At 33.5% G+C, this 14,433-nt stretch overlaps 2 protein-coding genes across 2 annotated transcripts in view; both read right to left on the reverse strand.

Moving 5' to 3' along the window:
* LOC105158420 overlaps positions 1-3,368 on the reverse strand; it is a 4,061-nt gene extending 693 nt beyond the window's left edge. Inside the window, 3 exon segments of the mRNA XM_011075179.2 lie at positions 1-3; positions 5-1,840; positions 3,188-3,368. The exon segment at positions 1-3 is cut by the window's left edge and continues 693 nt beyond it. Of these exon segments, the coding sequence (XP_011073481.2) occupies positions 1-3; positions 5-1,566 (1,565 nt within the window). The 5' untranslated portion in view covers positions 1,567-1,840; positions 3,188-3,368.
* LOC105158429 (disease resistance response protein 206-like) lies at positions 6,256-7,004 on the reverse strand. The gene has a single exon (XM_011075192.2). It carries the CDS (start codon positions 6,917-6,919, stop codon positions 6,356-6,358), a length of 564 nt encoding a protein of 187 aa, XP_011073494.1. The 5' UTR covers positions 6,920-7,004; the 3' UTR covers positions 6,256-6,355.

Below are 14,433 nucleotides of genomic sequence, written 5' to 3' on the forward strand. Positions count from 1 at the left end.
TTCACCAAGTTCAGGACCAGGCGGACCCCAAGAGCATCTCTTTCCTCCACCATGGGCCTTGCAAAAATCATTGCTGCCCTGAGCACTTTTTCCACACCCTTCAATTTTGCATCTCTTGCCCCCACCATGATGAACACAAAAGTCAGTACGTCCCCTGGCACTCTTTGTACACTCTTGAACAGCACATCTTCCGCCCCCACCATGTGCCATACAAAACAGGGTTCCTCCGTGGACACTTTTGGGGCAAATCCCACCTCCTTGGAAGAAACACCTTTTACCTCCCCCATGGCCTTTGCAGAAGAGGGTGCTTCCTTCTGCACCTTTATTGCACCCTAGATATGTGCAACGCTTGCCACCACCATGAGCCTTGCAGAATGCTGTGCTTCCTTGAGCCCCTTTGTTGCATTCAGGATACTGGCATCGGCGACCACCACCATGTGAGATGCAAAGACCAGAAGCTCCTTCTGCACTCTTTGTGCAGTTCTCTTTCTGGCACCACTTGCCACCACCACGCCGAATGCACAAACCGGATTTTCCCCTGGCAGTGCGGGTGCAACCCTCATGATTGCACCATCGGCCACCACCATGGGCAATACAGAACTCTGTTCGTCCTTCAGCACTCTTTGTACATCCTAAAATTTCACATTGTAGACCACCGCCATGAGCTTTGCAGGATGCCATTTGGCCTTCGGCACCTCTTTGGCAGCCAGGACGCTGACACCTGTGGCCACCACCATGAGCAATACAAAAACCAGAAGCACCTCTTGCTCCCTTCACACATCCCTGAAACTGACATTGTTGAGTGCTGCTAGTGTGTTGCTGTTGTGGTTGTGTTATCCCGGAAGTACAGGTGACTGAGCTTTTTGGTGGTCTTATTACACTTGAGCAGAGGCCTAGTGCTGGCTTGATTTGCCACTGGTTGAGAAAGTAAATGTTTTCCACGTTCTGTTCATTCAGCCATGGAGAAAAGGTACTTCCTGTTAATCCTTCATCTGTTTTCCCAGCTCCCTCACCAGCAACCACCTCAGTAACATTTTTTCGTTCAGTGGAGCTTAGACTGACAGTTGTGATATCAGATGCAGTAGGTCCACTGGAAAGGCTCAATTGTAGATCAACCTTAGGTAACACATCCAGTGATTTCAAATTAGAGCAGGCCAATTTCTCTGAACCTGATGATTTATCACCACCAAGATGAAGAGAAAAGTCCAGTTCTAGATCCATTGAGGACTCTTCTTCACTTTCCTTGGTTGACGACATTGAGGTGCATGCAGTTGTTGAACTCCCCTTACTGTCTGATGAGCTTGATGAATGGCCAAGGCAGAGACCTAGCGAAGATCCAACTTGTAGATCCATGGGCCCATCTCTAGAACTCCACTTCCGTTTGATTCCTTTTGGAGCAGATATGAAAGGGGTTACAAAACCAGGCGAATCAAGTCGCAACGTTGTGTCTGCACAGTACACAACTTCAGCTCCAGCTGCTCCTATTTGGATGGAATTGCACAGATTCTTGAATGCATTAGATTTAGGGTTAGCAGCAAAACCCACATTGTGGAATCTGGCATCCATGATCAATTGCTAGAGACGGCAGCGCTCTTATCTGAACCAACATTCAGTTGCTAAAGACAGTCCACCTGCCTTCCGGGTTTAAAGAAACTATCTACAAAACTAGGGTTAAATGTCTCTGAAACCGTATACCCTACCCCCGCTCACAAACCCAGAAGTGTCACGCCGATCCATTGCTTGTAAAGGACAGTCTAACAGTGGCACAGCCAACCGCAGAAACACAAGATGAATTTAGACAAAATCCAGTCCTTCTTTAAGAATCTGAGTGTAGGTCATCCTGTTCAACAGAATTACATTAGCTATAACTTACAAAACATGAATGCAACCAAGACAGTTTTTATGGAGATTGTACACTGAGATTGGCAAGTTTCAAAGAACCTGATTTTATTTCAATGTCAACCACTCAATGATGCAAAATTCTTTGACTCCCCTCACAAAACACTTAATGATAGAGCTTAAAAAATGTGGTATAATTGCACACAAACTTAAGCGATACCACACAAACTTAAGCGAGTGTGTCCTCTCGAAAGTAAACTAGCTTTGGTGAAGGTAGTGATGAATATATGACCTTGTTCTTAGCTGAAAAATGGTTGGAATCACCACATTCAGGCGGCACTGTTAAGGACATAATTCATGATTCAATATGTTACCTCAATCTTAACTAGAGACCACTTTTCACTTTCCAAATGTTCTTCCTCAATGGTCATTACCAAAACAATCGGAGATTCACAGTAGCCCAGAGATTTGTTCCAAAAACTTCCAGTGTATGATAGTTTCCATTTTGTATGTGTAAACTTAAGTACATCAGTATGAATCACTTATTCAGTAGGTCATTCTGCTACAGTGATTCTCCAAGAATATATGAACAAATATCTTTCTGATAAAAGCAAACACTTTGACAAAAATCTAAACAGCCGATGCTTTTGTAATTCACAAACATACAACTTAAACAATACACGAACATACCCTCCCACAATCAACTTAGACTGGAAAAAAGATACCCAGTAAAAACGAGTACCACATTAAGAATGAGGATTCAGTCAAATTTGGTAAACTAAAAAGCAACAAGGAAAAATGAAAAACATAGGAAGTTTCCATTCAATTTCCCGTTTCCTTTATCAACTAAGATAGAGATCAGACCTCATCTCTCTATAAAACTAAATTATATGTAATAACAGAGTTTAGCGTTCTTCAGCTGATCTTTGGGATCAAAATAATTTCGCAACTATTTGAGCTGATATTTTCTGGAAACACCTGAGATCATACAAAGACAAGAGAAAACGCAACGCACGAATTTCATCCACACAACTCATGAATAAGAAAAAAGCGTGATTGAGACATACATTAGAAGAAAATTCTAAAATAAGTAAATTTCAGAAAGCATTAATCTTTTGAGCTAAATTAAGAAGCCACAGAAAAGATAGATAGAAATTCAGCTAGGAAAAAACAAAACCTTCAGCAAACCAAGAAACCACATAGCCAAAGCAAATTTCAGTGCTAACATCAGAAGAAAACCTTCAGAATCAGTTAACAATTAAAAGAAAAAAGAAAAGAAATAAAAGAATCCCAATAGCCAAATCACTCGTTGAAAGATCATTGACTTGCCAGATTGGATAAATTTTACCTTTTGGATTCGATCAATAATTAAACCCATCAACAAACAGATTTTCACACATGGATACATGGACTTACACCAATAACTCTGAGAGAGAGAGAGAGAGAGAGAGCGATCGAGCTAGGGCTTCGCGCGCTCCGCTACGTAAAAAAGGGGTAGAGGGTACGTAAGAACGGTTGGTGAAAAATGTAAATTTGGGAAATGTGGTGCCCAATTTTTGGAATTGCATTTGGGTAAATTTTGGATGATTTGAAGAAAATGAGTTTTATTTTTGGAGAGAATAATATTTAATGATTCAATTTTTATAAAAATAAATGAAAAATATGTTTAGTATTAATATATTTTTCAAGGAAATAAAATTAAACATAAATATGATTTGGGAAATTGCCCTCCTCCCTCACGAGAGGTTTGCTTCCTTATAACAAAATAAGTTATTTCATGAATCAAAATTCAACGAATTTATAGATATTAACGAAAAAATAAAAAAAATATATTTATCTCCAATTAACTTATTATTATTTATTGCACGTTAAATGAATATTTTTATTATCAAATTAGCCTCATACATCATCTTCACGCATTAATGCATGCGAAAATGTATATTTTCACCGTTATACGAGTAGTTTAGTTGGAAATAAATTATTTAACATGCAATAAGTCAGTAATAAATCAATCGTGGGTAAATATCAATTTTCATTCAATATTTTTGTTAATGCTAGCAAATTCAGTTAGTTAGACTTATTTGTTAGACGAAAGAAAAATTTAGGGGTGCTAGTTGTAATTTTTCAAACCACATAGAATTTACGTGTAATTATATCAAATATTAGGAGAGAAGAATATAATTATCCCTTAAAATTATGCCTTAATGGCTGGTGTTTTATGGTTTCGTACTAATTAATGGTGGTTGGTACAATCAATAACGTTTTAGTCTAATGATTAAGGTTGAGATTTTATGAATAAATTTAAAATAATGGGTTCAAATTTTACCAGACGTTTGGTGTTTGTCTTACTATTATACAGTGAGTTTATTAATTAAATTAATATTGATGTAATATGTAATTATGAATTAAAAGAAAAACAATAGTTGGTACACTCAACTAGTGAGCAAAATATTTATATTTTATAATCAAATATTTTACCAAGACTTTTATGGTACGTATTTATTTGAGTTTTCAATAAATAATAATATAATATTTGAAATAAAGTATTAGAGAGACGAACAAAATTATGTAACGAGAAGTATATGGTCGAGTAGAGATAAAAGCAAATTATAAAGGCAACATAGATAGAGAAAATTAAAAGGATAATTACATTCTCCTCTAATGAGATTCGGTATAATTATATATAAATTTTTTGTGACTTATAAGGATAATTACATTCTCCTCTAATGAGATTCGATATAATTATATATAAATTTTTTGTGACTTATAAAATTACATTTGATAATTTGAGGTTTGTTTTCGTTAAACAAATAGATTCATTTGTGAATAAAAATTCACTAAATTTACTGACAGTAATAAGAAAAAGTGAATAAAATTTTTTACTTACTCTCGATTGATTTATTACAGATTTGTTATAGGTTAAACAAATCTTTTGTGACTAAACTATCCTTATAACAATGAAGATATACACGTCTTTACATGCATTAAAGGTGAAGATAAATAAGGATAATTTGGTTATAAAAAAATTTATTTGATTTTCAATGAATCAATCGGGATCATTTTTTTGTTAATATCATCAAGTTCAGTGAATTTTGACTAACGGAGGGGACTTATTTATTAGACAAAAGTAAATCTTAGGCGTATTAAATGTAATTTTTCAAACCACAAAAGATTTACGTGTAATTATATTGAATTTCAGAGGAGAGAAGTGTAATTATTCCAAATTAAAATTGAAAAAAAAAAGTATGTCAAACCATAGTACCAAAACCATCGATCTCCGATTATTATAAAAGTATAAATAAGATAGAAATAGAGGAGATGATGAAGTTTGCCCTAATCTTGAGTAGTTTTGTTGGTTCTAAACCAGCCAGAACTCCTAATTCCAAACACGTATGGGTCAATTTTGGCAACGGTCCAAAAATGACTCTTGATGTAGTGGTGGAGAACTCTGCCTTTGTAATTAATCGGATTGGTTTCTTTTATGGAAAAAGATGCAAGTAATTTTTGTAATATTGTAAATGAGCAAATTATTATTTATAAAAAAAAGTAATTAGTAATTTACCCTTTTGTGTTTTTTAAATGCAACAATTTAATCCTCTGTGATTTTTAAAATGAAACAATTTATCTTCATGTCTAAAGAGGTAAATTGCTTCACTTTAAAAAATATGAGGGGGGAGGGAGGGTAAATTCCTATTTATTTTTCATAGGGGGTATTTGCTCATTTTTAATATCGTAGGAGATAAATTTTAAATCTAATATTTTATTGTAATTACTATTGCATTGATTATTTTATTTTATATATACTTACTATGTGTATATTTTTTTTTTAAAAAATTAAATATGACGTAGTTTATGTACACATCACATGCGACGTGCATATGTGAAATAAAATAGGAGATTTAACATAAATTGTAATAGAAAATCTAATCAATGAATTCAAGGGGTGCTTACAAGAGTTTAAAATAATCGTTTTGCTGAAACATAAGTTAAAAAGATTGTTTTTATTTTACAACTTTTACTTTTGAATTTTGTAAGTTAATTTAATTTAAATCGAAAGTTATAAGCAATTTAACTTCTTCAGTTTATTGATAAAATTATAAATATTAAACTGTTTTTCCGAACGCTGCGACTGCAATTTTTTTCCTCTCAACTTTTGTTTTTAAATGCTACAAACTATTACTGCTACTTAACTTACAATTTATTCCCACCACAGAAATATGAGCTATTGCAGACATCCCTTAAGTAACAAAGCTTTTGCCATACAATTATTGTTTAACAGAAAAATTCATACAATACCTTATCACATTGTTTTATTTTTCATGGCTATTACAAATCAGATCTTTTATTACAAATTGATGTTTCGTCGTACATTTTAAACAAACCAAAGCAAGTTAGGAAAAACAGAATCCTCAATTCTCTTACAATAGGAATTTTATGTAAATAAGAGAAGAGAGGATGACAAACAATATATAGAACCCATGCATATTTTGACTTAATTCATCATCTTTCAATATTTTTACCAGCATTCATAGAGCTTAATATCACAACGAAGCCTGAAGTAGACCTCGCCCTCATAGGAATCCGTCGCGATAGTAGCCACCCCTCTGCTCATGTGGAAATCACCGGTCCCGCCAATCACCGAAATGTCCCTAGTCTTGGACAGTATCGGATCGGCCCCGACGAAATTTATAGTACCCTTGTGTTGAGTGGAGTTGAACACGAACGACATCGCTATCCATGAGGTGAACGTTTCTTTCTTGTCGTAGATATAGAAACCCTGAGCCCGCCCAACTCGAGGCGAGTGGAGATTGTTGTCTAACGTTATGGGGTCGTCGAAAATGACCATGTCTCCAAAATGGTTGTTACTTGTCAATTTTGTGGTGTTGCCCCATGTCGGTGCTCCCACTATGGCAGACGTTGAGTTCTTGGCGTTATAACCGTTGTAAAGTATGTCGTGGAAGTAGAACACCAACCTCTTGCATGGGCGCCGGTGACGTAGGGCTTTTGGCTTGCGTGCGGTGGAGCAGTCTAGGAGGAGGAGGAAGAATATGATGGCTAAAGTTAGGGTTTTCATTGCCATTCCGGTATGCAAGATAGTCGTGAAGGCAGCAGGTAAGGGGAGGGGGGAGGAGAAGGGGTAAGAGGAGTTCGGAGGCAATGTCAACTCAACGTATATATAGAGGTTTTTGTGTGAGGGTATTGGACAAAGTTGGTACAATTACTTAATATGAAAGGTAGGTTTCGAATTCGGGTCATATAAATGTGGGTGTATATATATATCTATTTTCTATAATAATTTGTTGTTTTTTTGTCTCATTTAAATGTCTTTATTGATGCATTGTACCAAAATTTAAATTTATAAATATTGAATAATGTAATAAATCCAACCTATTAAAAAAACGAAGAAAAAGGCATCATGTTTGTTGTTGCTAGGGTGGTCGGTGTCGAGCAATTTTGTTGGTCATACATGTGACTGCTTATCGTACTATGAGAAAGAAAGATTTCAGTTACTTGTAAAGTTATAGAAAATAAAATTAAATAATTATGTATACATAGAAGTTTTGGTTTGGCAGGTTGGCTTGTACTCTACGAATTATCTATATACACGAGGGTCAGATTGAGTGCTGAATGATTCACAAACTACTAATTAACTTATTAAATGTCCCTAGTATTTTTATAGAATAATAATGGGAACAAATCAACAACACTACCACCTAATCAATTAGTTGTACGTTAATTAAGCCTAGTTCAATTGGTGAAATTGAGGCCCCGTGATTTAATGTTATGAATTCGAATCTCATCAACGTGCGACGATGTTACTCTACATTAATAGTAAGTCACTACAAGAAAACAAGGCATACAATACAAATAATATTGCAACAAAATTAATTCCGTAGCTAATGAGATGTACTAACAATGAATATTCCATGCCAAATTGTGTATAAAAATTATGATAAATTACAACGACCTCTCTTGAGGTTTGACATAATTATGAATACTCCTTATTGTTTGAAAAATTATCAATACCACCTTGATTTTAACGGGTGTCTAACAAGTAGCCCAATCTGTTAGATTTTCATCCATTTTTATAGTGAACTGACCAAAATTCCCTTGTAGAAAAATTATAATTTTATTTATTTTTTAAAGAAAAATTTATGGACTAAGTGGATAATTTTTTTTTTTTTATAATTTTTAAAATTTTTCATCCATCCCCTTGGATTTTTTTATATTTTTTTTAAAAATAAAAAAATATAGTAAGGGCAAAGTTGATAATTTCATACCTCCATCCAAAGATTACATAATTTCATCAAACATCAGGAGGTTATTTGTAATCTTTTAAACAACATGGGGATATTCGTGATTATGCCAAACTCCAGGGGACTAACAATGAATATTTTGTAGCAAATTATGTATTAAAAATATTCAATAAAAATCAGGTACGTAGACAATGAAATGGCTACAAATATTGCAACAAAGTGTATGTTGATTTTTTTTTGCTTACACTCCTGTTGCTAACCTCCATTGCTAGTGCAACAAATTAGCTACAAAGTTTTGCGTAGGGAATAATTTTTAAAAATAAAAATTATAGAGTATTTTATTTAAAAAGTGAACTACGGAACTATCGTTCTGAAAATAAAACTTGCTACGAAGTCTCATTTGCAGTGGAACAAAAATGACTATGAATGTTCTGTCGTTATAGTAATGAATATAGCTACATAATTTATTTTTTTTCTATAGTACTGACACTGTTATGGAATTTTGGTGAAAAAAACTGCTATATAATTTTCGTAGCTATGGCATTAAAATATAATTGCTACAAAATTTTCATTTTTATTGCGACAATAATGGCTACAGATTTTCTGGTACTATGTGCAATACCATGTCTCACATGTATTATGAACTAATAAGATAAATAATATATAAGTATTGAGCAAAAAACACCAGTGCATCAACTGAATGCTTTTCCATGAGTTGTTAATAATTAAATTTCAGAATGCGCTCGAATGGGTTTGGAGGCAATTCTGCCTTCAACAGGCTCGCGAGCCAGGGGTGTCACAAATGATATTAGAGTCGACCCCTTGATTTAAGTAGAAATTGAAATAAATATATTTATTTAAAAAATTATTATCTTCAATTATATAATTATAATAAAAATAGATCAAGAGTGCCATTCCCAAAAAACCATAAAACAAAAAAATACATTTTTAATTTGAATAAGGTTCAATCAAGCCCAATTTAATTATATATTTTAATTAAATTTAAGTTAATTATATGATAAATATAAATATATTTATTATATAAGTAGTGTATAATTTTAAAAAATAATCAATTATATACATATCATATATAATGATACTTGTAATAAATTAATTTAGATATTAAATAGGGTATGTATGTGACGCCCCAAAAATTATAATACATAATTGTAGGATTAATTGATAAATTCTTATGAAACTTAGTTAATTAATAAATAAATTATAGGTCATAATTGGAATATAATAAAATTTGAACGGATTAAATTGGAGTTCATTATAATATTTGGGGATAACTTATATTCATTAAAAATTTAGGAATGACGTAATGAATATTTTAAGAAAAAAATTAAATTAAATAAAAAAAGAAAAAAAAAGAAAAAAGGAAGGAAGGAAATGAAATTGGGGTGGGCCATCACCCACCCCCTCACCTACCTACTAATATATAAATGCATCCTAAATTATTACACACACAATTACCAATTCCTCACACACACTCACACCTTAAACACACACTACGAAAATTCGCGACTGTAGGTAATGTTTAAATTTGAAAAATTCATATTAATTTATATAATTATTTTATTTGATTAGTTCATTTATTAAATATAATTTATATTAATCGATGTACTATTTAATTGAAATATTTTACGAGTTTGACTATTTAAAAGTGTCGAATTAAATATCAAATCGGATATAAAAATGATATCGTTAGTTAATTAGATTATTAAATTTATTAGATTTGAATATTACGATAACTAATTTATACAATTCCATCGGAATTATTAATCAAATATGCAATTCTATGTATTATTATTTAATTAAATAATAGCGAGAAATTGATTGAAAATTCATAAAAATATTCTGAAAATTATATTTAAGAATATTATATTATAAAAGAGGAAAAATGAGGTTTTTAATGATAACCTAATTTAGGGATGTTATTAAAAATGATAGTTATGAATATAAATGGGGTTTGGTTAAATGAATTCCTATGAATTACTTGATAAATTATAAATATTTTTATGAAGTCTAAAGTGTCTAGTTATTACGAAGAACCAAAACGAAGATTTATATTTTGATAGAAATAGAATATTAAAGAATTATTAAAAATTGTGCGAATAATATTTAATATTCTATTTAAAAGAAATTATGATATTCTCGGTATATTAATTATATGTGCTATAACTCATTATAGGATACAGGGATAAGTTGAAAAGATTGACAATTCATAGCTGTTATGGCTGGCGATCCTTGGCAGACTCTCTACTATGGATAGGCCTTGGTTGGCTCATCTTAATAGTTCCTGCGTACTTTGTTCTGATGGTGCTGATTAGACTCATGATCATCTTTTTTTTCGTTGCACTTATTCGTGTGGCTGCTTGAGGGTGATTCGACGCACACTTCGGTTCGATTGGCCGAACCGAGCTTGGGCTATTGACATCTTATGGGTTGCTCGCAGATGGAGAGGTAAACACTATGTTTCTACGGCCTACCGTGCTCTTTTGGTCTCATGTGTGTACCATATCTGGCGTGAGCGCGACATTAGATGATTTGATGGAGTACATAGAGATACACGCACTGTGGGTGCGCTGATGGTTCGAGATGTGCAGCAGAGGATTCTTAGTGTAGAATTACCTACTGCTATTAGCACTTGTGCTTTACCGCTTATGGCGGATTCCTTGGTCTATCGAGGAAACCGCTTAGATTAAGCAAGTTGTACTGTAGTATTGTACTCTTTTTACTTAATAAAAATTACCTTTACCAAAAAAAAAAGACTGGCAATTATCAATATAGTAGATAAAAGCGTTGTAAGGTCGAGGTAAGTAAATAATTAATATTATCTATATATGTCCCCTTTATTTGGGGTATTACTGCTATATAAATTTATGGTTCATGCTGACGTTGATTTATTTGAAACTATACGAGTTATGAATGGTTTAATTTGATTAACGATATTGTGTACGTGAAATGAGTAAATACGTTGAAATATTATGTTTGTTGTATGATGTGTTGTGAGTATCTGAAATGAGAGTATATTGATATATGGTTGTTATATTTTGATGGCCCAAATGACTTTATTTAATGGCCAAATTTTTGAAGCCCACAACCCGACCCAGTTGGCAGCCCACGGCCAGGTATGACCCGACCCAACTTCACTCACTTATATCCTAACCCTAGCTTAATCTATTCTTCATTCTCTTTTCTTCCTCTCCAATTGTGCTGACTGCTGCTCTCTCTTTCTCTCTGCAATCTCCATGAAATCTCTTCCAAGATTTTCACCGGCAGAAATGGTGGGTTTCCTTTGCCAAGTTAATGGCATAAGGAAAGCCACCATGGCTTTTCTTCTCTGCTATCTTCTCGGCCCTATTTATAGGGGTTCTTTCCCCCTTCTCACATACGGTTGAAAATTGAGAGAAACATTCTTGAGCATTATTTTTGTGAGACTTTGAGATTCTTGAGATAGGTCTTTGTGACCGAGTGATACATAGATTTGAGTGATCGAAGCTCTTTGTGGTCGGTTTCTCAAGTTCGTAGTGTTACCGTGGGTCGGTGTTGGGTAAAGTACTACTGTGTGACTGAGTTACCCTGTGTGGATCTGGCAGATTCTGAGCCGATTTCTAAACAGTGTTTGTTTCTCTTTATTTGTGTTTTCTTCCTTTACATAATTCTTTCAATATTTCTGTAATATTGATTGTATATATTAAGGATTTTCGTACTCCAAAGCTTTGTAATAGTTTTATAGGATTTGTTTGATATCCACTTAACAGTGGTATCAGAGCCATCTCTGATCCGAAAGCTCTCAGTGACGGTAACCCTCTAAACCCCTCCTTTTTTACTTACTGCGATTTATTTTTCTGTTATTTTATATCTTGATCTTTAACTGAGGTGCTTATCCCCTTGATGACCCTCCTGGTCGGATCCCTGAGGTTGTCGGGTATCTGGACTGGGTGTTAGGCTGGAGAGGCTTTGGCATTCTAATTGTTGATCATGTTGTGTTTGCAACCATCTCTCTATCATACCTCTGTTTTTCTTAAACTGTACTATCCTTAAACTGTCTTTGCCGTTTTAGTTATATTTTCTTAGTGGACTGTAAAACTGTGACATATATTCTCTAAACTTATCTGTTACTCTGTTAAATAGATATTACTGTGCACATCGTTTGTTCTTAGTGAACTCAAAACTGTGACTTATCTATCCCTATATCCGTACTCTGGTTTTTATAATCCCTATGATCTGTGTGAATTATTTGTTTTTTGTTCCTAAGACCTGTGATTATCTGTTTGCCTAATTCCGCTGCAAAAATGCTCTTTGAAATGTTATTTTGAAAAACCTGTTTTAATCTTTTCTAAAGAAATATTTTTAATGGCCGTATACAATTTGCAACCTTTTGATGGAAAGGGTGATTTTTCAATTTGGCAGCAAAAGATGAAGGGTATTTTAATTCAGCAAAAAGTTTTTAAAGCAATAGATGGTAGATACATTGATACTATTTCTGAAGAAAAACTTTTGGAAAACAATGAATATGCCTATTCTTCTATTATTCTTAATCTATCTGATAATGTTTTAAGAAAGGTTGGTAAATAAAATTGTGCAAGAGATTTATGGGAAAAGTTAGAAGAGCTTTATACTGAAACTTCTTTGCCGAGTAAACTGTTTTTGCTTGAGAAATTTTTTAGATACAAAGCTTGATTTGTCTAAAAACATTGATGAGAACTTGGATGATTTCACTAAATTGGTTCAAGATATTAAATTGACTGGTGATAAGAATATTGATGAGTATTCCCCTATTGTACTTTTGAATGCTATACCTGATACTTATTATGATGTGAAAGCTGCTATCAAATACGGTAGAGATAGTGTAAATCTTGATACTGTTGTAAATGGCCTTAAAAGTAAAAAGATAGACCTAGTAATAACCAACATGAGGTTAATTCTGTGAGAGGAAGGTCTAAATTTAGGAATTCTAGCTATAGACACAACAGTAGAAGCAAAAGCCGTAATAGAAAAAACAATAGGAGTAAATCCAGAACTAGGGATAACTCACATAGAAATGATAAAACCAGAGAGAGAAGGTGTTATAACTGTGGCATGAAAGGTCATTATATTAAAGATTGCAAAAAACCAAGGAGGGATAATAGAGATAACAATGCTGTTGAAAAAGAAAGAGTGAATAATGTTGGTGATGAAACTGGTGAATTATTTGTTGTTTCTGATGTGAATTCTGTGCACTCTATGAGCATGTATGAATGGCTTGTTGATTCTGGTTGCACTTTTCATATAAGTCCTTCTAAAAACATTTTTTCAAGCCTCAAACTTGATAATTCTGGTTTTGTTTCCATGGCAAATGAAAAAGGGTGTGAGATTAAAGGCATTAGTGATATTTCTTTGAATTTCAATGATGGTTACAGAATGACTCTTAAAAATGTTAGATATGTTCCTGAACTTAGTCATAATCTCATTTCATGTGCTGCATTGGAAGATGAAGGTTTAGACTGTAGGTGGGGTAAGGGCATCATAAAAATCATGAAAGGTTTTCTTGTTGTTTTTAAAGCAGAAAAGAAACGCAATTTGTATTTATGTTCAGTTAATTATGATTCTATGCCTGCATATGTGTATGTGCATGATAAAATATTTCTATGGCACAAATATTTTGGGCATATCAGCCAAAAAGGACTTGAATTTCTGAACAAAGAAGGCATTGTGTGATAAGGTTGACAAATTGCAATTCTGTGATGAATGTGTTATGGGAAAAGAATATCGTGTGCATTTCCCTGCTTCACCCTCCCCCAACCCCTCTATGTCATCTTACATATTAGATTACATTCATGCTGATGTATGGGGACCTTCTAAAGAACCCACCCATGGTGAAAATCGTTATTTTCTATCCATTGTTGATAATTTTTCCAGAAAGGTGTTTATTTTCTTACTAAAACACAAATATGAGGTTTTCGAGAAATTTGAGAAATGGAAAATTTTTGTTGAAAACCAAACTGGAAAAAGGTTTAAATCCCTACGTACTGAACGGTCTTGAGTTTTGCAATAAAAACTTTGATGATCTTTGTGATAAATTTGGGATTAAAAGGCACAGGACCAATCCCTACCCCCCACAACAAAATGGTGTTGCTGAACGCATGAACCGTACTTTACTTGAGAAAGTGAGATGTTTGCTGATCAGTTCTGGTTTACAAAAATCGTTTCGGGGTGAAACAGTTTTAACTGCTGCTTATTTGATTAATTTGTCTCCTTCTGTGCCATTATTGGGTAAATCTTCTGAAACTGTTTGGAGTGGTAAGAAACTTGATATTTCTCTCTTACGTACCTTTGGTTGCTCTGCTTT

The sequence above is a fragment of the Sesamum indicum genome, linkage group LG1, assembly GCF_000512975.1.
Source record: "Sesamum indicum cultivar Zhongzhi No. 13 linkage group LG1, S_indicum_v1.0, whole genome shotgun sequence".
NCBI classification, from domain to species: domain Eukaryota; kingdom Viridiplantae; phylum Streptophyta; class Magnoliopsida; order Lamiales; family Pedaliaceae; genus Sesamum; species Sesamum indicum.

Excerpts from the sequence above, each read along its gene's own strand:
- LOC105158429 (XM_011075192.2), bottom strand. The coding sequence starts at position 6,919 with ATGGCAATGAAAACCCTAACTTTAGCCATCATATTCTTCCTCCTCCTC.